Source organism: Coregonus clupeaformis, chromosome 29 (assembly GCF_020615455.1).
Source record: "Coregonus clupeaformis isolate EN_2021a chromosome 29, ASM2061545v1, whole genome shotgun sequence".
NCBI classification, from domain to species: Eukaryota; Metazoa; Chordata; class Actinopteri; order Salmoniformes; family Salmonidae; genus Coregonus; species Coregonus clupeaformis.
Window position 1 is genome coordinate 11,951,153 of NC_059220.1, and position 24,449 is coordinate 11,975,601.

At 43.2% G+C, this 24,449-nt stretch overlaps 1 protein-coding gene across 2 annotated transcripts in view; it reads left to right on the forward strand.

Moving 5' to 3' along the window:
• fut8a (fucosyltransferase 8a (alpha (1,6) fucosyltransferase)) overlaps positions 1 to 24,449 on the forward strand; it is a 177,483-nt gene that overhangs the window by 139,586 nt on the left and 13,448 nt on the right. For both annotated transcript variants that reach the window (XM_041854713.2, XM_045209108.1), the window contains 2 exons: positions 9,966 to 10,203; positions 14,629 to 14,875. In XM_041854713.2, the coding sequence (XP_041710647.2) occupies positions 9,966 to 10,203; positions 14,629 to 14,875 (485 nt within the window). The remainder of the gene's footprint in view (positions 1 to 9,965; positions 10,204 to 14,628; positions 14,876 to 24,449) is intronic.

A 24,449-nucleotide genomic window follows, 5' to 3' on the forward strand; every position in this document is an offset into this window, starting at 1 on the left:
TGAAGTAGAGGTCCAGCTGCAGGAGGAATCCCTGGCAGCGGGCAGCTGCCCGTTATACTCCCTTGGTCGGGATAGGTGGATCCCTCTGGGTGCTGGGGTGTGGGTGGCTGGATCCGGTCGCTCAGCTGGTCTCGAAGGATCGGGTCCTCTCCTCTCCAGGCATTGGACGACCTGGAGAACCCAATCCATCGCTTCTTCCAAGCTGGCTAGCATATCAGAATGATCCCGGACCCGTGCCACGACTCCTGGAATGTTCGCTTCTCCTGCTGACTCCATGTCGGGTGTGTGATTCTGTGAGGTGTGATTTGAAGGAGTCAGGCACAGGAGGGCAAATCACAGAATAAAAGGTTTATTCCGAACACAGTAGTACACAGCAATGCGTCAAACACTTCAGTGCGGAAAACAGGCGCACTGGAAAACAACGAAGCACACGGGTGAAAATAACCCGGAGATACAAAATAACAAAGAGCTCCACCGAGCTAATCCAACCACCACAATAAACAAGACAAAACAAATGGAATGATGAGATGAGGAGCGGCAGTGGCTAGATGGCCGGTGACGACGAACGCCGAAGCCTGCCCGAACAAGGAGAGGAGGCAGCCTCGGAGGAAGTCGTGACACACGGTAATGATGGTATGTAGTATGTGTGCTGTGTAGGCCTGTATGGAGAGGCAGGTAGAGTATATTCCATTTAGCAGACGCTTTTATCCAAAGCAACTTAAAGTCATGCGTGCATACATTTTACGTTTTGGTGGCCCAGGGAATCGAACCCAGTTCTGGCATTGCAAGCACCATGCTCTACCAACTGAGCCATGCAGGACCAGAGCTCCTCTCTGTCAGTTGTACACACACACCCCTTTGATGGTAACACACCCACCTCCCCTCTGTCAGTGTATAACAGGATTAAGACAGCTAGTGGTGGGATGTGATTGTCACCTCCCCTGTCAGTTAGGTTAATATCTGCAGAGACAGCAAGATGCTTCTCTCCGTCCCGGCACGCTTGTAATGATGTTGTTGTTGCCAGGCTTCACGACAAAGTGTCATTCAACCGTATAACCATATTGAGAACCTTTTTACCTGCTTTATGTCTTGCGAAGAAGCTGAGCTAGCTAGGTTACGCAACTATATTTTGGGCATATAATATGAGTGCCAACTCAAACTGTGTTATATCATAGAAAACGCACGTGTGCGTGGTTGTGTGTGTGTGTGCGTGGTTGTGTGTGTGTGCGTGCATGGGTGTGTGTGTGTGCGTGGTTGTGTGTGTGTGCGTGCATGCATGGGTGTGTGTGTGCGTGTGTGCGTGGTTGTGTGTGTGTGTGTGTGCGTGCATGGGAGTGTGTGTGCATGTGTGCTAGTTAATGATACATTTTGGGCAAACAAACTGTCCCCTTTTCGTTTAATGTCAGGTTAAAATCTAGGTCATGTGACATGATATCCCAAAACACAGGGCCCTAATTGATGAGGAATGCTTAGAGCAGAGTAGAGGTTGTTAATGAGTAATTGTCACGACTTCCGCCTTGGCTGCCTCCCCTCCTTGTTCGGGCAGGTTTCGGCGTTCGTCTTCAACGGCTTACTAGCTGCTGCCGATCCATTTATCATCACTCCACTTGTCTTGTCTAATTAATCACACACACCTGGTCCTTATCCCCAATTAGTCATTGTATAAGTGTTCCCTCTGCGTCCTTGTCTGTGTGGGTGATTGTTTGTAGTGAGCTGTGTGTAGCTCGGTTGAGCTACCCTTACCTTGTTTTTGCCAGGGTAGATATTTCCCCTGTGCCTGAGTGTTGTTGTCGCATGCTTGCGCAACTGTTTATCGACGGAATAAACTCTTTGGATGCGTATTACTCTCCTGCGCCTGACTCCTTCTATCACACGCATCACAGTAATAATGAATCCCTCTGTGCTATTAACGTTAACTAGCTAGTGATTAACTTGATGAAGTGTTTGTCGACTCAGTGTGTGTGTGTGTGTTGGTCTGATAACATATTGGCTATGTGATGGAGAAGCAGTGATCTTGCCTGTCTCTCTGTTCCTACCTCAGCTATCCATCACAAGTCATACTGTCAATGGAGGGGGGCTAACCCTCTGCTGCTCTACTCCTTATACACTCTGTATACACACACACACACTCTCTCTCTCCATCCTTCTTTCTCCCCCGGCTCCCAAGTCCCCACCATACATCTCCTGTCAGCTGCCAGTGACTGATGGTTGACCTTTCCATACCCCACACCCCCCAGTCACAAACACACACAAAATCAAATCAAATTTCATTGGTCGCCCACACATATTTTGCAGATGTTATCGCAGGTGTAGCAAAATGCTTATGTTTCTAGCTCTAACAGTGCACTATGCCTAACAATACAAAATAATACACACAAATCCCCAAAAGTATTAATTATTTTATTGTGTTACAAAGTGGGAATAAAATGGATTTCATTTTCATTTTTTGTCAGCAAACTACACAAAATACTCTGTAATGTCAAAGTGGAAGAAACATTTTATTTATTAAGATAAATAAAAAAAATGCATAATTAAATATAGTCGTTGCATAAGTTTTCAGCCCCTTTGTTTAGGCAAGCCAAAATTAGTTCAGGAGTAAAATTTGGCTTAACAAATCACATAAGTTACATGGACTCACTCTGTGTAAATAATAGGGGTTGACATGAGTTTTTAATGACTAACCCTTCCTGTGTCCCCCATACATACAACATCTGTATGGCCCCTCAGTCAAGTATTGATTTTCAAGCACAGATTCAACTACAAAAACCTGGGACCTTTTCGAAAGCCTTATAAAGAAGGGCAGTGATTGGTAGATGGGTAACAATAACAAATCAGACGTTGAATATCTCTTTAAGCATGGTCAAGTTAATTATTATGCTGTGTATTTTTATATTAAACCACCCAGAAACATCAAAGATACAGTCGTCCTTCTTAACTGGGGTACAGGACAGGAATGAAACTGTTCAGGGTTGTTACCATGACAACATTAGTGATTTTAAAACAGCTACAGAGTTCAATGTCTGTGACGGTAGAAAACTGAGGACTCCACAATAATGACCTAAATTACAGAGTTTAAAGAAGAATACAAATATACAGAATGCATCTTGTACAGTGGCTTGCGAAAGTATTCACCCCCCTTGGCATTGGATTAAGGTCTGGGCTTTGACTAGGCCATTCCAAGACATTTAAATGTTTCCCCTTAAATCACTCAAGTATTGCTTTAGCAGTATGCTTAGGGTCATTGTCCTGCTGGAAGGTGAACCTCCGTCCCAGTCTCAAGTCTCTGGAAGACTGGAACAGGTTTCCCTCAAGAATTTTCCTGTATTTAGCTCCATCCATCATTCCTTCAATTCTGACCAGTTTCCCAGTCCCTGCCGATGAAAAACATCCCTACAGCATGATGCTGCCACCACCATGCTTCACTGTGGGGATGGTGTTCTCGGGGTGATGAGAGGTGTTGGGTTTGTGCCAGACATACAGTGGGGAGAACAAGTATTTGATACACTGCCGATTTTGCAGGTTTTCCTACTTACAAAGCATGTAGAGGTCTGTAATTTTTATCATAGGTACACTTCAACTGTGAGAGATGGAATCCAGAAAATCACATTGTATGATTTTTAAGTAATTAATTTGCATTTTATTTGTAAGTAGGAAAACCTGCAAAATCGGCAGTGTATCAAATACTTGTTCTCCCCACTGTAGCGTTTTCCTTGATGGCCAAAAAGCTCAATGTTAGTCTCATCTGACCAGAGTACCTTCTTCCATATGTTTGAGAAGTCTCCCACATGCCTTTTGGCGAACACCAAACGTGTTTGCTTATTTTTTCTTTAGCAATGGCTTTTTTCTGGCCACTCTTCCGTAAACCCCAGCTCTGTGGAGTGTATGGCTTGAAGTGGTCCTATGAATAGATACTCCAATCTCCGCTGTGGAGCTTTGCAGCTCCTTCAGGGTTATCTTTGGTCTCTTTGTTGCCTCTCTGATTAATGTCCTCCTTGCCTGGTCCGTGAGTTTTAGTGGGCGGCCCTCTCTTGGCAGGTTTGTTTTGGTGCCATATTCTTTCAATTTTTTAATAATGGATTTAAATGGTGCTCCGTGGGATGTTCAAAGTTTCAGATATTTATTTATAACCCAACCCTGATCTGTACTTCTCCACAACTTTGTTCCTGACCTGTTTGGAGAGCTCCTTGGTCTTCATGGTGCCGCTTGCTTAGTGGTGCCCCTTGCTTAGTGGTGTTGCAGACTCTGGGGCCTTTCAGAACAGGTGTATATATACAGAGATCATGTGACAGATCATGTGACACTTAGATTGCACACAGGTGGACTTTATTTAACTAATTATGTGACTTCTGAAGGTAATTGGTTGCACCAGATCTTATTTAGGGTCTTCATAGCAAAGGGGGTGAATACATATGCACGCACCACTTTTTTTTTAACAAGTTATTTTTTTCATTTCACTTCACCAATTTTGACTATTTTGTGTATGTTCATTACATGAAATCCAAATAAAAATCCATTTAAATTACAGGTTGTAATGCAACAAAATAGGAAAAACACCCAGTTGGATGAATACTTTTGCAAGGCACTGAATATTGTACAAGGCACTAAAGTAATACTGTATAGAAACACAGCAAAGGAAAACAAAGGGCCTAAGTGTGAAGCATTATGTTTAGGTCAAATCCAACACAACACATCACTGAGTAACTGCCTCCTTATTTTCAAGAATGGTGGTGGCTGTGTCATGGGATGCTTGACATCTGCAAATACTGGGGAGTTTTTCAGGATCAAAAGAAACGGGATGGAGCTAAGCACAGGCAAAATCCTAGAGGAAAACCTGCTTCAGTCTGCTTTACACCAGAGACTGGGAGAGGAATTCACCTCTCTGCAGGACAATAACCTACAACACAAGGCCAAATCTACAATGGAGTTGCTTACCAAGAAGACAGTGAATGTTCCTGAGTGGCCAAGTAACAGTTTTGACTTAAATCTGCTTGAAAATCTATGGCAAGACTTGAAAATTGCTGTCTAGCCATGATTCCCAACATATTGACAGAGCTTGAAGAATTTCAAAAAAAATTATGGGCAAATATTGCACAATCAAGGTGTGCAAAGCTCTTGTAGAATTACCCAAGAAGACTCACAGCTGTAATTGATGCCAAAGGTGTTTCTAACATGTATTGACTCAGGGAGCTGAATACTTATTCGACTACTATATTTTTTGTTATATTAGCTTTGCACATCTGGATTTGGGGATTTTCTCCCATTCTTCCTTGCAGATTTTCTCAAGCTTAGTTAAGTTAGATGGGGAGCGGCGGTCTTAAAGTCTTTGCACATATTTTCATTGGGATTCAAGTCTGGGCATTGGCTGGGCCACTCCAGGACATTCACATTCTTGTTATGAAGCCATTCCAGCATTGCTTTGGCTGTATGCTTGGGGTCATTGTCCTGTTGGAATGTAAATCCTCGCCCCACTCTAAGGTCGTTTGCATTCTGAAGCAGGTTCTCATCAAGGATTTCCATGTATTTGGCTCCATTCATTGTCCCCTCTATCCTTACCAGTCTCCCAGTCCCTGCTGCTGAAAAGCATCCCCATAGCATGATGCTGACACCACCATGCTTCACGGTAGGGATGGTGTTAGACGGGTGATGAGCTGTGCCTGGTTTTCTCCAGACATAGCGCTTTGCATTCAGGCCAAAGAGTGACCTTTTTGTCTCATCAGACCACATCATCTTTTGCCTTATGCTCTCAGGGTCTTTCATGTGCCTTTTTGCAACTCCAGGCGTGCTGCCATGTGCCTTTTTCTCTGGAGTGGGTTCCATCTGGCCACTCTCCCATAAAGCCCAGATTGGTGAAGTACTGTAGAGACAGCCAAGGAAGTCTGTAGTTCTGTCAGAGTGGTCATTGAGTTCTTGGTCACCTCCCTGACCAAGGTCCTTCTTGCCCAGTTGCTCAGTGTGGTCGGACAGCCAGCTCTAGGCAGGGTATGGATAGTTCCATATTTTTTTCAAATTCCCAATAATGGCATTTTTGCTTTTGGAAACTTTCAACACTAGAAATTGTTTTATACCCTTCCCCAGTGAAATGCCTCATCACAATTATATCTCAGAGATCTACAGACAGTTCCTTGGACTTCATGGTATAGTTTGCTCTGACATGCCCTGTCAACTGTCGGACCTTATATAGACAGTTGTGTTTCTTTCTAAATCATGTCCAAACAATTGAATTTGCCACAGGTGGACTCCAATCATGTTGTAGTGACATCTCAAGGGTGATCAAAGGAAATTGGATGCACCTGAGCTCAATTTGGACTGTCATAGCAAAAGGGTGTGAATACTTACAGTACCATTCAAAAGTTTGGACACACCTACTCATTCAAGGGTTTTTCTTTATTTTTACTATTTTCTACATTGTAGAATAATAGTGAAGATATCAAAACTATTAAATAACACATATAGAATCATATAGTAACCAAAAAATCAAAATATATTATGTATTTGAGATTCTTCAAAGTAGCCACCCTTTGCCTTGATGACAGCTTTGCACACTCTTGGCATTCTCTCAACCAGCTTCATCACCCGTCACTCTGCGATCCAACTCATCCCACACCATCTCAATTGGGTTGAGGTCGGGTGATTGTGGAGGCCAGGTCATCTGATACAGCACTCCATCACTCTCCATCTTGGTCAAAAAGCCCTTACACAGCCTGGAGGTGTGTTTTGGGTCATTGTCCTGTTGAAAAACAAATGATAGTCCCACTAAGCGCAAACCAGATGGGATGGCGTATCGCTGCAGAATGCTGTGGTAGCCATGCTGGTTAAGTTTGCCTTGAATTCTAAGTAAATCACCAAAAGTGTCACCAGCCAAGCACGCCCACACCATCACACCTCCTCCTCCATGCTTCACAGTGGGAACCACACATGCGGAGATCATCCGTTCACCTACACTGTGTCTCACAAAGAGACGGCAGTTGGAACCGAAAATCTCAAATTTGGGCTCATCAGGCCAAAGGACAGATTTCCACCGGTGTCATGTCCATTGCTCGTGTTTCTTGGCCCAAGCAAGTCTCTTATTATTATTGGTGTCCTTTAGTAGTGGTTTATTTGCAGCAATTCGACCATGAAGGCCTGATTCACGCAGTCTCCTCTGAACAGTTGATGTTGAGATGTGTCTGTTACTTGAACTCTGTGAGGTGCAATCTGAGGTGCAGTTAATTACCGATTTCTGAGGCTGGTAACTCTAATGAATGTATCCTCTGCAGCAGAGGTAACTCTGGGTCTTCTTTTCCTGTGGCGGTCCTCATGAGGGCCAGTTTCATCATAGCGCTTGATGGTTTTTGCGACTGCACTTGAAGAAACTTTCAAAGTACTTTGACATTTTCCGGATTGACTGACCTTCATGTCTTTAAAGTAATGATGGCCTGTCGTTTCTCTTTGCTTATTTGAGCTGTTCTTGCTATAATATGGACTTGGTCTTTTACCAAGTAGGGCTATCTTCTCTATTCCACCCCAACCTTGTCACAACACAACTGATTGGCTCAAATGCATTGAGAAGGAAAGAAATTCCACAAATTAACTTTTAACAAGGCTCTCCTGTTAATTGAAATTAATTCTGTGTAGCTCAGTTGGTAGAGCATGGCGCTTGCAACGCCAGGGTTGTGGGTTCGATTCCCACGGGGGGCCAGTATGAAAATAAAATAAAATGTATGCACTCACTAACTGTAAGTCGCTCTGGATAAGAGCGTCTGCTAAATGACTCAAATGTAAAAAAAAGAAAAAGAAAAATTTAAATACCTCATGAAGCTGGTTGAGAGAATGCCAAGAATGTGCAAAGCTGTCATCAAGGCAAAGGGTGGCTACTTTGAAGAATCTCAAATATAAAATATATTTTGATTTGTTTAACACTTTTTTGGTTACTACATTATTCCATATGTGTTATTTCATAGTTTTGATGTCTTCACTATTATTCTACAATGTAGAAAATAGTAAAAATAAAGAAAAACCCTTGAATGAGTAGGTGTGTCCAAACTTTTGACTGGTACTGTATGTAAATGAGATATTTCTGTATTTCATTTTCAATAAATTCGCAAACATTTCTAAAAACATGTTTTCACATTGTCATTATGGGGTATTGTGTGTAGTTGGGTGAAAATATATATATATATTTAATCCATTTTGAAATCAGATTGTAACACAACAAAATGTGGAATAAGTCTTGGGGTATGACTACTTTCTGAAGTGCCTTGCAAAATTATTCATCCCCCTTGGCGTTTTTCCTATTTTGTTGCATTACAACCTGTAATTTAAATGGATTTTTATTCGGATTTCATGTAATGGAAATTCGAAAAAATAAATAACGGAAAAGTGGTGCGTGCATATGTATTCAACCCCTTTGCTATGAAGCCCCTAAATAATTAGTTAAATAAAGTCCACCTGTGTGCAATCTAAGTGTCACATAATCTGTCACATGATCTCAGTATATATACACCTGTTGCTAAAGGCCCCAGTGTCTGCAACACCACTAAGCAAGGGGCACCACCAAGCAAGCGGCACCATGAAGACCAAGGAGCTCTCCAAACAGGTCAGGGACAAAGTTGTGGAGAAGTACAGATCAGGGTTAGGTTATAAAAAAATATCAGAAACGTGGAATATCCTACGGAGCAACATTAAATCCATTATAAAAAATGGAAAGAATATGGCACCACAACAAACTTGCCAAGAGAGGGCTGCCCACCAAAACTCACAGACCAGGCAAGGAGGGCATTAATCAGAGAGGCAACAAAGAGACCAAAGAGAACCCTGAAGGAGCTGCAAAGCTCCACAGCGGAGATTGGAGTATCTGTCCATAGGACCACTTTGAGCCATACACTCCACAGAGCTGGGCTTTACGGAAGAGTGGCCAGAAAAAAGCCATTGCTTAAAGAAAAAAATTGTTTTTAGACTGGGACAGAGGTTCACCTTCCAGCAGGACAATGACCCTAAGGGTACTGCTAAAGCAACACTCAAGTGGTTTAAGGGGACACATTTAAATGTCTTGGAATGGCCTAGTCAAAGACCAGACCTCAATACAATTGAGAATCTGTGGTATGACAAAGATTGCTGCACACCAGCAGAACCCATCCAACTTGAAGGAGCTGGAGCAGTTTTGCCTTGAAGAATGGACAAAAATCCCATTGGCTAGATGTGCCAAGCTTATTGAGACATACCCCAAGAGACTTGCAGCTGTAATTGCTGCAAAAGGTGTCTCTACAAAGTATTGACTTTGGGGGGGTGAATAGTTATGCACGCTCAAGTTTTCTGTTTTTGTCTTATTTCTTGTTTGTTTCACAATAAAACATATTTTGCATCTTCAAAGTGATAGGCATGTTGTGTAAATCAAATGATACAAACCCCCAAAAAATCAATTTTAATTCCAGGTTGTAAGGCAACAAAATAGGAAAAATGCCAAGGGGGGTGAATACTTTCGCAAGCCACTGTATATGTATATAATGGTGACAGACACACACACCCCAGCCCCTACAGTTTCAGAGCTGCAATCCTAGATCTTTGTTAACATGTTTCAACATGATTAGTAGGATCAGGAGATGCGTTAACAACATCACGTTAATGGATGCTGTCTTCAGACCCTCCCTGACTCCCTCCCCTCCTGCAGGACTGATGGACTAGGGTAACAGAACAGAGAAAACAGACACACTGGTTTGAAGTATTAAGTAGTAGGCTATGGGCTCAAATCCTTATTCGTGGGACAATGTGTCTGTCTTTCTGTCTGTCCGTCTGTCTCTATATGGTCTCTATAACAGAATGGATGTGTTTTGATAAGGTAAAGAGAAGAACCAGCACCTTGAAATACACGTTTGGCTTTAAAATGTGTGACAGTGTCTCGACTCTCTGGTCTTCACCGTAACATTACCTAACAAAGCACCTCAAGTCTCCCTGTGTTTTAACAACTGTACCTCGTCTCTCCCTTCCAGAACCCCCAGGACTGCTCCAAGGCAAAGAAGCTAGTGTGTAACATCAACAAGGGCTGTGGCTACGGCTGCCAGCTGCACCATGTGGTCTACTGCTTCATGATCGCCTACGGCACCCAGCGCACCCTCATCCTGGAGTCCCAGAACTGGCGCTACGCCACGGGCGGCTGGGAGACCGTCTTCCTCCCGGTCAGTCAGACGTGCACCGACCGCACCGGGGTCACCACCGGACACTGGTCAGGTGAGTTGACCGTGGCGTGACCTCTGACCTCTGATGAGGGGGTTGTGTCCATGGCAACAGCCCCAACGCAGACTGCCCTCTGTCCTCAGCTGTGGTGGTCTCCATAGTAACATACTTCACACAGAGCACAGGTACCAAGTAACAGAATTACATTATACATCTGGTTCATCGTTTATGGTACAGGGAGAATGATTATAAGTATTGTACTGCTTTGAGTCTGCCCCTGCGCTCTTCTAACATCAGAGAGAGAGAGAGAGAGAGAGAGAGAGAGTGAGAGAGAGACTCTAGTCCCAATGTTCAAATCTGACAGCAGCGATATATCAGCCAGGCTGGGGAATTTCCTAAATAGTTCTTTAAATGAGGAGAAAGTAATGAAAAATATATCGTATTTTAATATTTAATCCAGGGCATGATTTAAATTCTCCACACTGATATTCACATGGCCTCTTCGTTTGTGTCTTTCTTTCTCGGTAGCTGTTATTTTGTTGATTAATGAATTATTTTTATTTAGTTTTAAATTGCAAAATGCTGATTAGAACTTTGACTGTCTTTACTGCTTTTTGTTTGGTCAAAGATTCCAGTTCATTCAAAGCAATGTTTCTTCTTTTCATTTGCTCTTTTTATGAAAAAGAAAGCAGACATTCTCTTATCTTCTCTCCATCCCTCTCTTCTCTCTCTCTATCCCTCTCCCTCTCTCTCTTTCCTCCCTCCATGGGAATGTCCCATTGTAAAAGTAATTCATTCATATTTCACTGACTTGATAAATGTGAATTAAAACTGTTCTTGAGGCGTGTGAAACTAATTATTACTCTCTATCAGAATGAGTCATCAGCACTCCTACTCAGAGAAGGAGTCAAGGAGTACAATCAGTCTTTAACTAGCCATTCACTCTTAAGGATATAGACAGGCTCTTAAGGATATAGAAGGGCTCTTAAGGATATAGCAGGGCTCTTAAGGATATAGAAGGGCTCTTAAGAATGGCTCTTAATGGCTCTTAAGGATATAGAAGGGCTCTTAAGGATATAGAAGGGCTCTTAAGGATATAGAGGGGCTCTTAAGGGCTCTTAAGGATATAGAAGGGCTCTTAAGGATATAGACGGGCTCTTAAGGATATAGAAGGGCTCTTAAGGATATAGAAGGCATCTTAAGAATATAGAATGGCTCTTAAGGGCTCTTAAGGATATAGAAGGGCTCTTAAGGGCTCTTAAGGATATAGAAGGGCTCTTAAGGATATAGACGGGCTCTTAAGGATATAGAAGGGCTCTTAAGGATATAGAAGGGCTCTTAAGGATATAGCACCCGGCCTCACCCTACTAGAATCTGAAGTCAAATGTTTACTGTTTGCTGGTGCTTCTGTCCCCAACCAATGAGAGCCTACAGTAGCACCTACATCTTCAGCACAGATTCTGTCAGACCTGGGCCCTGACAGTAAAAATCAGTAAGACAAAAATAATGGTGTTCCAAAAAAGGTCCAGTTGCCAGGACCACAAATACAAATTCCATCTAGACACCGTTGAGCACACAAAAAACTATACATACCTCGGCCTAAACATCAGCGCCACTGGTAACTTCCACAAAGCTGTGAACGATCTGAGAGACAAGGCAAGAGAAACATAAAATTTGACATACCAATTAGGATCTGGCTAAAAATACTTGAATCAGTTATAGAACCCATTGCCCTTTATGGTTGTGAGGTCTGGGGTCCGCTCACCAACCAAGAATTCACAAAATGGGACAAACATTATCTTTTTGTTTTCTCATGATTTGGTTGGGTCTAATTGTGTTGCTGTCTGTTGCTGTCCTGGGGCTCTGTGGGGTCTGTTTGTGTTTGTGAAAAGAGCCCCAGGACCAGTTTGCTTAGGGGACTCTTCTCCAGGTTAATTTCTCTGTAGGTGATGGTTTTGTTATGGAAGGTTTGGGAATCGCTTCCTTTTAGGTGGTTGTAGAATTTAACGGCTCTTTTCTGGATTTTGATAATTAGCTGGTATCGGCCTAATTCTGCTCTGCATGCATTATTTGGTGTTTTATGTTGTACACAGAGTATATTTTTGCAGAATTCTGCATGCAGAGTCTCAATTTGGTGTTTGTCCTCTCTCTCTCTATCTCTCTCCCCCACCCTCTCTCAATTCAATTTCAATTTCACTCTCTCTCTCTGTCTGTCTGTCTCCCCCCCCCCTCTCTGTCTGTCTTCCCCACCTCTCTCTCTCTCTCTCTCTCTCTCTCTCTCTCTCTCTCTCTCTCTCTCTCTCTCTCTCTCTCTCTCTCTCTCTCTCTCTCTCTCTCTCTCTCTCTCTCTCTCTCTCTCTCTCTCTCTCTCTCTCTCTCTCTCACTCTCTCTCTCTCTCTCAATTTTCAATTTAAGGGCTTTATTGGCATGGGAAACGTATGTTAACATTGCCAAAGCAAGTGAAGTAGATAGTAAACAAAAGTGAAATAAACAATAAATATTAACAGTAAACATTACACTCAGAAGTTTCAAAAGAATAAAGACATTTCAAATGTCATATTATCTATATATACAGTGTTGTAACAATGTGCAAATAGTTAAAGTACAAATGGGAAAATAAATAAACATAAATATGGGTTGTATTTACAATGGTGTTTGTTCTTCACTGGTTGCCCTTTTCTTGTGGCAACAGGTCACAAATTTTTCTGCTGTGATGGCACACTGTGGTATTTCACCCAGTAGATAAAGGAGTTTATCAAAATTGGGTTTGTTTTCGAATTCTATGTGGATCGCTGTAATCTGAGGGAAATGTGTATCTCTAATATGATCATACATTTGGCAGGAGGTTAGGAAGTGCAGCTCAGTTTCCACCTCATTTTGTGGGCAGTGTGCACATAGCCTGTCTTCTCTTGAGAGCCAGGTCTGCCTACGGCGGCCTTTCTCAATAGTAAGGCTATTCTCACTGAGTCTATACATAGTCAAAGCTTTCCTTAAGCTTGGGTCAGTCACAGTGGTCAGGTATTCTGCCACTGTGTACTCTCTGTTTAGGGCCAAATAGCATCCTAGTTTGCTCTGTTTTTTTGTTTGTCCTTTCCAATGTGTCAAGTAATTCTCTTTTTGTTTTCTCATGATTTGGTTGGGTCTAATTGTGTTGTTGTTGTTGTTGTTGTCCTGGGGCTCTGTGGGGTCTGTTTGTGTTTGTGAACAGAGCCCCAGGACCAGCTTACTTAGGGGACTCGTCTCCAAGTTCATCTCTCTGTTGGTGATGGCTTTGTTATGGAAGGTTTGGGAATCGCTTCCTTTTAAGTGGTTATAGAATTTAACGGCTCTTTTCTGGATTTTGATAATTAGCGGGAATTGGCCTAATTCTGCTCTGCATGCATTATTTGGTGTTTTACGTTGTACATGGAGGATGTTTTTGCAGAATTCTGCATGCAGAGTCTCAATTTGGTGTTTGTCCCATTTTGTGAATTCTTGGTTGGTGAGCGGACCCCAGACCTCACAACTATAAAGGGCAATGGGTTCTATAACTGATTCAAGTATTTTTTGCCAGATCCTAATTGGTATGTCAAATTTTATGTTCCTTTTGATGGCATAGAAGGCCCTTCTTGCCTTGTCTCTCAGATCGTTCACAGCTTTGTGGAAGTTACCTGTGGCGCTGATGTTTAGGCCGAGGTATGTATAGTTTTTTGTGTGCTCTAGGGCAACGGTGTCTAGATGGAATTTGTATTTCTCTCTCTCTCTCTCTCAATTTCAATTTCAATTTAAGGGCTTTATTGGCATGGGAAACGTGTGTTAACATTGCCAAAGCAAGTGAAGTAGATAGTAAACAAAAGTGAAATAAACAATAAATATTAACAGTAAACATTACACTCAGAAGTTTCAAAAGAGTAAAGACATTTCAAATGTCATATTATGTATATATACAGTGTTGTAACAATGTGCAAATAGTTAAAGTACAAATGGGAAAATAAATAAACATAAATATGGGTTGTATTTACAATGGTGTTTGTTCTTCACTGGTTGCCCTTTTCTTGTGGCAACAGGTCACAAATCTTGCAGCTGTGATGGCACACTGTGGTTTTTCACCCAGTAGATAAGGGAGTTTATCAAAATTGGGTTTGTTTTCGAATTCTTTGTGGATCGCTGTAATCTGAGGGAAATATGTGTCTCTAATATGGTCATACATTTGGCAGGAGGTTAGGAAGTGCAGCTCAGTTTCCACCTCATTTTGTGGGCAGTGTGCACATAGCCTGTCTTCTCTTGAGAGCCAGGTCTGCCTACGGCGGCCTTTCTCAATAGCAAGGCTATGCTCACTGAGTCTGTACATAGTCTCTCTCTCTCTCTCTCTCTCTCTCTCTCTCTCTCTCTCTCTCTCTCTCTCTCTCTCTCTCTCTCTCTCTCTCTCTCTCTCTCTCTCTGCCTTCCCTTACACTCTTTATTAACCCCACTCTCCCTCTCTACCTCTCTCCCCCCAGGTGAGGCTAACGACAGAGACATCCAGGTGGTAGAGTTACCTATCGTTGACAGTCTCCACCCCCGCCCCCCCTACCTTCCCCTGGCCATCCCAGAGGACCTGGCCCAGCGCCTCCACCGGCTCCATGGAGACCCATCCGTGTGGTGGGTGTCTCAGTTGGTCAAGTACCTGATCCGGCCCCAGGCCTGGCTGGAGAAAGAGATCCAAGATACCACCGCCAAACTGGGCTTCAGCCACCCCATCATAGGGTAGGTGGACGCAATACACACTAGAGTTTTTATGTTTTATTTATATATTTTATTTATTTAACCTTTATTTAACTAGGCAAGTCAGTTAAGAACAAATTCTTATTTACAATGACGCTTACACCGGCCAAACCCGGACGACGCTGGGCCAATTGTGCGCCGCCCTATGGGACTCCCAATCACGGCCGGTTGTGATACAGCCTGGAATCGAACCAGGGGGTCTGTAGTGACGCCTCAAGCACTTAGATGCAGTGCCTTAGACCGTTGCACCACTCGAGAGCCCAGAGTCATGAACGGGTCAGTGTTTTGTGAGCCACACGAGCCCCACGCCGGCCACATCAATTCCAGCCCCACCCGATACCCGACATCAGGACCGGTTTTTCTCCACAACCCAATCTATGCGCATAAAATTGTTCTGCGAGCAGATCCATTACCCGCCATATACAGTTGAAGTCGGAAGTTTACATACACCTTAGCCAAATACATTAAAACTCAGTTTTCACAATTCCTGACATTTAATCCTAGTAAAAATTGTCTTAGGTCAGTTAGGATCGCCACTTTCTTTTAAGAATGTGAAATGTCAGAATAATAGTAGAGATAATTATTTATTTCAGCTTTTATTTCTTTCATCACATTCCCAGTGGGTCAGAAGTTTACATTCCCTCAATTAGTATTTGGTAGCATTGCCTTTAAATTGTTTAACTTGGGTCAAACGTTTCGGGTAGCCTTCCACAAGCTTCCCAACATTTTGGCCCATTCCTCCTGACAGAGCTGGTGTAACTGAGTCAGGTTTGTAGGCCTCCTTGCTCGCACACACTATTTCAGTTCTGCCCACAAATGTTCTATAGGATTGAGGTCAGGGCTTTGTGGTGACCACTCCAATACCTTGACTTTGTTGTCCTTAAGCCATTTTGCCACAACTTTGGAAGTATGCTTGGGATCATTGTCCATTTGGAAGACCCATTTGCGACCAAGCTTTAACTTCCTGACTGATGTCTTGAGATGTTGCTTCAATATATCCACATAATGTTCCTTCCCCATGATGCCATCTATTTGGTGAAGTGCACCAGTCCCTCCTGCAGCAAAGTACCCCCGCAGCATGATGCTGCCACCCCAGTGCTTCACGGTTGGGATGGTGTTCTTCGGCTTGCAAGCGGTCCCCTTTTTCCTCCAAACATAACGATGGTCATTATGGCCAAACAGTTCTATTTTTGTTTAATCAGACCAGAGAACATTTCTCCAAAAAGTACGATCTTGGTCCCAATGTGCAGTTGCAAAATGTAGTCTGGCTTTTTTATGGCGTTTTTGGAGCAGTGGCTTCTTCCTTGCTGAGCGGCCTTTCAGGTTATGTCGATATAGGACTTGGTTTACTGTGGATATAGATACTTTTGGACCTCCAGCATCTTCACAAGGTCCTTTGCTGTTGTTCTGGAATTGATTTGCACTTTTTGCACCAAAGTACGTTTATCTCTAGGAGACAGAACGCGTCTCCTACCTGAGCAGTATGACGGCTGCGTGGTCCCATGGTGTTTATACTTGCGTACTATTGCTTGTACAGACGAAAGTGATACCTTCAGGTATTTGGAAATTGCTCCCAAGGAGGAACCAGACTTGTGGAGGTCTGCAATTATTTTTCTGAGGTCTTGGCTGATTTCTTTTGATTTTCCCATGATGTCAAGCAAAGAGGCACTGAGTTTGAAGGTAGGCCTTGAAATACATCCACATGTACACCTCCAATTGACTCAAATGATGTAAATTAGTCTATCAGAAGCTTCTAAAGCCATGACATCATTTTCTGGAATTTTCCAAGCTGTTTAAAGGCACAGTCTACTTAGTGTATGTAAACTTCTGACCCACTGGAATTGTGATACAGTGAATTATAAGTGAAATAATCTGTCTGTAAACAATTGTTGGAAAAATTACTTGTGTCATGCACAAAGTAGATGTCCTAACCGACTTGCCAAAACTATAGTTTGTTAACAAGAAATGTGTGGATTGGTTGGAAAACGAGTTTTAATGACTCCAACCTATGCGTATGTAAACTTCCGACTTCAACTGTAACATCAATTATTTAATAGTTTTTATGACTCCAGAATATTAGGCTTTATTATTATTATTATTATTATTATTATTATTATTATTATTATTATTAGGCTACTATTACTATTCCCCTTCCCTGCATGAACTAATTTGTCTGCATGTCTATGCAACATTTTGATAAAAGGAAACCATGCCATGAATTAAGAACAATATATTTTATTATCACAATACGATGTGTCACTCAAATCGCTTTGAGAAAAAGAGCCTTCTAATTAGCCTTTTTACCTAATGAAAGCCTTTAGCCGACAATACAAAACGATACCTTTACATTCAATATTGTTTAGATAATCAAATAGTTTAGGCCTTCTAAAAAATGTAATATACCATTCCCAGAATCTAAATATAGGCTTAAAAAATAGGCTACATTTATTTAGTAGGCTGCTCAAACCTTTATTAGCCGCTCTGGTTTACACTTTATATGGCCTGCGTATGGTGTAATTAACTGATAATTAACTGAACTATCGAAAACAAATAGGCCTACCTGCTTGTTCTTTGTACAGGCTGTGTATCCATCTACCACGTTGTGTCCTTCCAAACTGGGGATTTTACTCGTGCAGCGCCTGTTTCCGCGGTGATGTTGTTATCATAACCTCTCTTTTTATTTCTAGACATTAGCCATTTTTGCGTGACATGGGAAAGTAAACTTTGCAACGTGTCGTATTCTCTTGTGGGGAGAGGGAACATAAGCACCACACAAATAAAGTAGGGGACAGTTCCCAGCTCCACACTCTCAATGCCTTATGTCTGCCTCACCGCTCACAGAATGGAATTTGCTAAACACAATGCAACACAACAAGCTCCTGGGTTTAAAAAAAGTGTATCATCTTGATTTAAAATGTTTCCAACCCGCACTGTAATTGTTCTGAACCGCGAGCCGACCCACAGGTTGAAATAATGTTTTAATTTATTTTGTGGCTCACCGGCGGGGAACCGTGGGTATCCAACACGAAGCAGGACTCTACTACACATACAGTGCATTTGGAAAGTATTCAGACCCCTTCCCTTTTTCCACCTTTTGTTACATTACAACCTTATTCTAAAATTGATTAAATTAATTGTTTTCCTCATCAATCTACACACAATACCCCATAATGACAAAGCGGAAACAGGTTTTTAGATTATTTTGCAAATGTATAAAAAAAACTGAAATACCTTATTTACATAAGTATTCAGACCCTTTGCTATGAGACTCGAAATTGAGCTCAGGTGCATCCTGTTTCCATTGATCATCCTTGAGATGTTTCTATAACTTGATTGGAGTCCACCTGTGGTAAATTCAATTGATTGGAATATGATTTGGAAAGGCACACACCTGTATAAGGTCCCACAGTTGACAGTGCATGTCAGAGCAGAAACCAAGCTGTGAGGTCGAAGGTATTGTCCGTAGAGCTCTGAGAGGATTGTGTCGAGGCACAGATCTGGGGAAGGGTACCAAAACATTTCTGCAGCATTTAAGGTCTCCAAGAACACAGTTTGGAACCACCAAGACTCAAATCCAGGCTCTGTCGTAGCCGGCCACGACCGGGAGACCCATGGGGCGGCGCACAATTGGCCCAGCGTCGTCCAGGGTAGGGGAGGGAACAGACTTTCAACTCCCTCCAAAGATTTTCTATGGGGTTGAGATCTGGAGACTGGCTAGGCCACTCCAGGACCTTGAAATGCTTCTTACGAAGCCACTCCTTCGTTGCCCGGGCGGTGTGTTTGGGATCATTGTCATGCTGAAAGACCCAGCCACGTTTCATCTTCAATGCCCTTGCTGATGGAAGGAGGTTTTCACTCAAAATCTCACGATACATGGCCCCATTCATTCTTTCCTTTACACGGATCAGTCGTCCTGGTCCCTTTGCAGAAAAACAGCCCCAAAGCATGATGTTTCCACCCCCATGCTTCACAGTAGGTATGGTGTTCTTTGGATGCAACTCAGCATTCTTTGTCCTCCAAACACGACGAGTTGAGTTTTTACCAAAAAGTTATATTTTGGTTTCATCTGACCATATGACATTCTCCCAATCCTCTTCTGGATCATCCAAATGCACTCTAGCAAACTTCAGACAGGCCTGGACATGTACTGGCTTAAGCAGGGGGACACGTCTTGCATTGCAGGATTTGAGTCCCTGGCGGCGTAGTGTGTTACTGATGGTAGGCTTTGTTACTTTGGTCCCAGCTCTCTGCAGGTCATTCACTAGGTCCCCCCGTGTGGTTCTGGGATTTTTGCTCACCGTTTTTGTGATCATTTTGACCTCTCGGGGTGAGATCTTGCGTGGAGCCCCAGATCGAGGGAGATTATCAGTGGTCTTGTATGTCTTCCATTTCCTAATAATTGCTCCCACAGTTGATTTCTTCAAACCAAGCTGCTTACCTATTGTAGATACCAGATGCAGCGCTCCTAGTAGCCGGGGACTTTAATGCAGGGAAACTTAAATCCGTTCTACCTAATTTCTACCAGCATGTTAAATGTGCAACCAGAGGGAAAAAAACTCTAGACCACCTTTACTCCACACACAGAGACGCATACAAAGCTCTCCTTCGCCCTCCATTTGGCAAATCTGACCATAACTCTATCCTCCTGATTCCTGCTTATAAGCAAAAACTGAAGCAGGAAGCACCAGTGATTCGGTTAATAAAAAAGTGGTCAGATGACGCAGATGCTAAGCTACAGGACTGTTTTGCTAGCACAGACTGGAACATGTTCCGGGATTCTTCAGACAGCATTGAGGAGTACACCACATCAGTCACTGGCTTCATCAATAAGTGCATCGATGATGTCGTCCCCACAGTGACCGTACGTACATACCCCAACCAGAAGCCATGGATTACAGGAAACATCCGCACTGAGCTAAAGGGTAGAGCTGCCGCTTTCAAGGAACGGGACTCTAACCCGGACGCTTATAAGAAATCCCGCTATGACCTCCGACGAACCATCAAACAGGCAAAGAGTCAATACAGGTCTAAGATTGAATCATACTACACTGGCTCTGACGCTCGTCGGATGTGGCAGGGCTTGAAAACTATTACAGACTACAAAGGGAAGCACAGCCGCGAGCTGCCCAGTGACACAAGCCTACCAGACGAGCTAAACCACTTCTATGCTCGCTTCGAGGCAAGCAACACTGAAGCATGCATGAGAGCACCAGCTGTTCCGGACGACTATGTGATCACGCTCTCCGTAGCCGATGTGAGTAAGACTTTTAAGCAGGTCAACATTCACAAGGCCGCAGGGCCAGACGGATTACCAGGACGTGTACTCCGAGCATGTGCTGACCAACTGGCAAGTGTCTTCACTGACATTTTCAACATGTCCCTGACTGAGTCTGTAATACCAACATGTTTCAAGCAGACCACCATAGTCCCCGTGCCCAAGAACTCTAAGATAACCTGCCTAAATGACTACCGACCCGTAGCACTGACGTCTGTAGCCATGAAGTGCTTTGAAAGACTGGTCATGGCTCACATCAACAGCATAATCCCAGAAACCCTAGACCCACTCCAATTTGCATACCGCCCCAACAGATCCACAGATGATGCAATCTCTATCGCACTCCACACTGCCCTTTCCCACCTGGACAAGAGGAACACCTACGTGAGAATGCTATTCATTGACTACAGCTCAGCATTCAACACCATAGTGCCCTCTAAGCTCATCACTAAGCTAAGGATCCTGGGACTAAACACCTCCCTCTGCAACTGGATCCTGGACTTCCTGACGGGCCGCCCCAGGTGGTAAGGGTAGGTAACAACACATCTGCCACACTGATCCTCAACACGGGGGCCCCTCAGGGGTGCGTGCTCAGTCCCCCTCCTGTACTCCCTGTTCACCCATGACTGCATGGCCAGGCACGACTCCAACACCATCATTAAGTTTGCCGACGACACAACAGTGGTAGGCCTGATCACCGACAACGATGAGACAGCCTATAGGGAGGAGGTCAGAGATCTGGCCGTGTGGTGCCAGGACAACAACCTCTCCCTCAACGTGACCAAGACAAAGGAGATGATTGTGGACTACAGGAAAAAAAAGAGGACTGAGCACGCCCCCATTCTCATCGACGGGGCTGTAGTGGAACAGGTTGAGAGCTTCAAGTTCCTTGGTGTCCACATCACCAACGAACTATCATGGTCCAAACACACCAAGACAGTCGTGAAGAGGGCACGACAAAGCCTATTCCCCCTCAGGAGACTAAAAAGATTTGGCATGGGTCCTCAGATCCTCAAAAAATTCTACAGCTGCACCATCGAGAGCATCCTGACTGGTTGCATCACCGCCTGGTATGGCAACTGCTTGGCCTCTGACCGCAAGGCACTACAGAGGGTAGTGCGTACGGCCCAGTACATCACTGGGGCAAAGCTCCCTGCCATCCAGGACCTCTATACCAGGCGGTGTCAGAGGAAGGCCCTCAAAATTGTCAAAGACTCCAGCCACCCTAGTCATAGACTGTTCTCTCTGCTACCGCACGGCAAGCGGTACCGGAGTGCCAAGTCTAGGTCCAAAAGACTTCTCAACAGCTTCTACCCCCAAGCCATAAGACTCCTGAACTACCCATGGACTATTTGCACTGCCCCCCCACCCCATCCTTTTTACGCTGCTGCTACTCTGTTAAGTATTTATGCATAGTCACTTTAACTCTACCCACATGTACATATTACCTCAACTACCTCAACTAGCCGGTGCCCCTGCACATTGACTCTGCAACGGTACCCCCCTGTATATATAGCCTCCCTACTGTCACTTTATTTTACTGTATATATAGCCTCCCTACTGTCACTTTATTTTACTTCTGCTCTTTTTTTCTCAACACTTTTTTGTTGTTGTTGTTTTATTCTTACTTTTTTTGTTTAAAATAAATGCACTGTTGGTTAAGGGCTGTAAGTAAGCATTTCACTGCAATGTCTGCACCTGTTGTATTCGGCGCATGTGACCAATAAAATTTGATTTGATTTGATTTGATTTTGATTTGATTCAGTCTTCCCAGCCTGGTGCAGGTCTACAATTTTGTTTCTGGTGTCCTTTGACAGCTCTTTGGTCTTGGCCATAGTGGAGTTTGGAGTGTGACTGTTTGAGGTTATGGACAGGTGTCTTTTATACTGATAACAAGTTCAAACAGGTGCCATTAATACAGGTAACGAGTGGAGGACAGAGGAGCCTCTTAAAGAAGAAGTTACAGGTCTGTGAGAGCCAGAAATCTTGCTTGTTTGTAGGTGACCAAATACTTATTTTCCACCATAATTTGCAAATAAATTCATTAAAAATCCTACAATGTGATTTTCTGGATTTTTTTCCTCAATTTGTCTGTCATAGTTGACGTGTACCTATGATGAAAATTACAGGCCTCTCTCATCTTTTTAAGTGGGAGAACTTGCACAATTGGTGGCTGACTAAATTCTTTTTTCCCCCACTGTATTGATGACTGGGGAAAAAAACAATTTAATCCAATTTAGAATAAGGCTGTAATGTAACAAAATGTGGAAAAGGTCAAGGGGTCTGAATACTTTCCCAATGCACTGTTATACCTTCATTATCCATATAAAAACCAAGTAAGTATGTACACAGTATGTACACAGTATGTACACGGTATGTACACACCTTTCTCTTTTCTCCCTCTCTGGATCTATTTCTCTCCATCTATTTCTCTATCTATTTCTCTCTCTCCCAAGGGAAACACATGCACACACACACACACACACACACACACACACACACACACACACACACACACACACCACATACTCTCCATCTCTCTCTATCCCCACTGAGAGATGCGATTGAAATGTAAAAGCAGCTCTTTTCCCTTCATGTTGTGGGAGGGAGGGAGGGAGGGAGGGAGGGAGGCAGGGAGGGAGGGAGGCAGGGAGGGTGCAGGTAGAATGCTGTGAAGCAGTGGCGGCTCCTGAAAAAATTCTCAGGAGGGGCAATTTTTCTGATGATTTAGGTGACCTACACACATTTAAAAAAAGATATGTCCAGCAACAACATGAAGACAGGGGCAGCATATAAGTCAATACCAGAAGCATTTATTGACTGATCTCAAAAGTGTTGGCTTACCAGGGTTGGTGGAGCCCTCAGTTTCATCTTTGCCTCGCAAAGCTAACTCAAACACTCCGCAAAACTTCACACACTGGATTAGCCGGCTGAGGATGTGGCGGTTCTTGCTAATGTCGTAGTAAATATATTTGTTATAGTGAATATGGAATATGATATGTTGAGTAAAATGTTGTGCTAAGATCTATTTAGGTCAGGAGCTGGTTATAAGTTCTGTTCCTATCCAATAACAATGGACAAAAGGGTCCTATCTTGTCAGCCTTGTCAGCAGGTGGCCAAGGACAACACCCACGCCATAGGCCTCTCAGTTCTTCCAACTCACGAGTTCTTGCTCTGAGGACACACACACACACAAACACACACACACACACACACACATCATCACTGTTAAACACACACACACACACACACACACAAAAATCCCCTCTCTTAGGCTGAACATTTGAAGACAGAGAACCCGACTCAGAGCCAATGCAACAGTGACAGTAGCCTGCAGGGGACCTCGCCCAACTCATCAGGACCAATCAGAAGATCAGAACTACTAGATTGAACCTACTTCATTTATTGCATAAAATGTCTGCACACAATGTTTCGGGGCTCTCTTCACATATAATAATAATAATAATAATAATAATAATAATAATAATAATAATATGCCATTTAGCAGACGCTTTTATCCAAAGCGACTTACAGTCATGCGTGCATACATTTTTGTGTATGGGTGGTCCCGGGGATCGAACCCACTACCTTGGCGTTACAAGCACCATGCTCTACCAGCTGAGCTACAGAAAGTGGATACTCATGGATGCGCATTGCAATTGTAAAATGTCAACACAATTGGAGACACCACGTCATTTTTGGAGACATGTTATTGACAGTAAACTATTGTAGATGCGACTGCTAACTAAATAAAACATTTTAGCTGGCTAGCTAATCATCTTAGCTAAATGTGGGGCAAACAATTCAGTTATTTACCGTTAATTTGAGGGATTGGGGTGAAAGAAATCGAGTTACATAGTGATACTTTACGATATACTGTATTGACAATATCGCAATATTTTAGCGCTAGTTGGCTGTACCTGCACCAAAACACCATTATTGTTCCTTCATAGCTTGTTCTCAATCTTTTCACATTGGGAGCAAATTTGTTTTCAGCACTTTTATTTCCATGACTGATCAAAACTTCGTTCTCATGGCTTTCTGATCCCTCTGCAACAGACATATGGTGCGCAATAAAATCACAGTATCGAATCGCAATACGTATAGAATCATGAGACTCGCAATGCTGATGCATATATCTTATCGTGAGGTTCCTGGCAATTCCCAGCCCAAGTTCATTTGCCACAACAAATCTCTTCGCTAGCAAACGCGATGTCTTCTCCAAAACGGCAATGTGTCTCCAGCAATGTTTACTTTTTTGACGTTCTATGGCATCTCCAC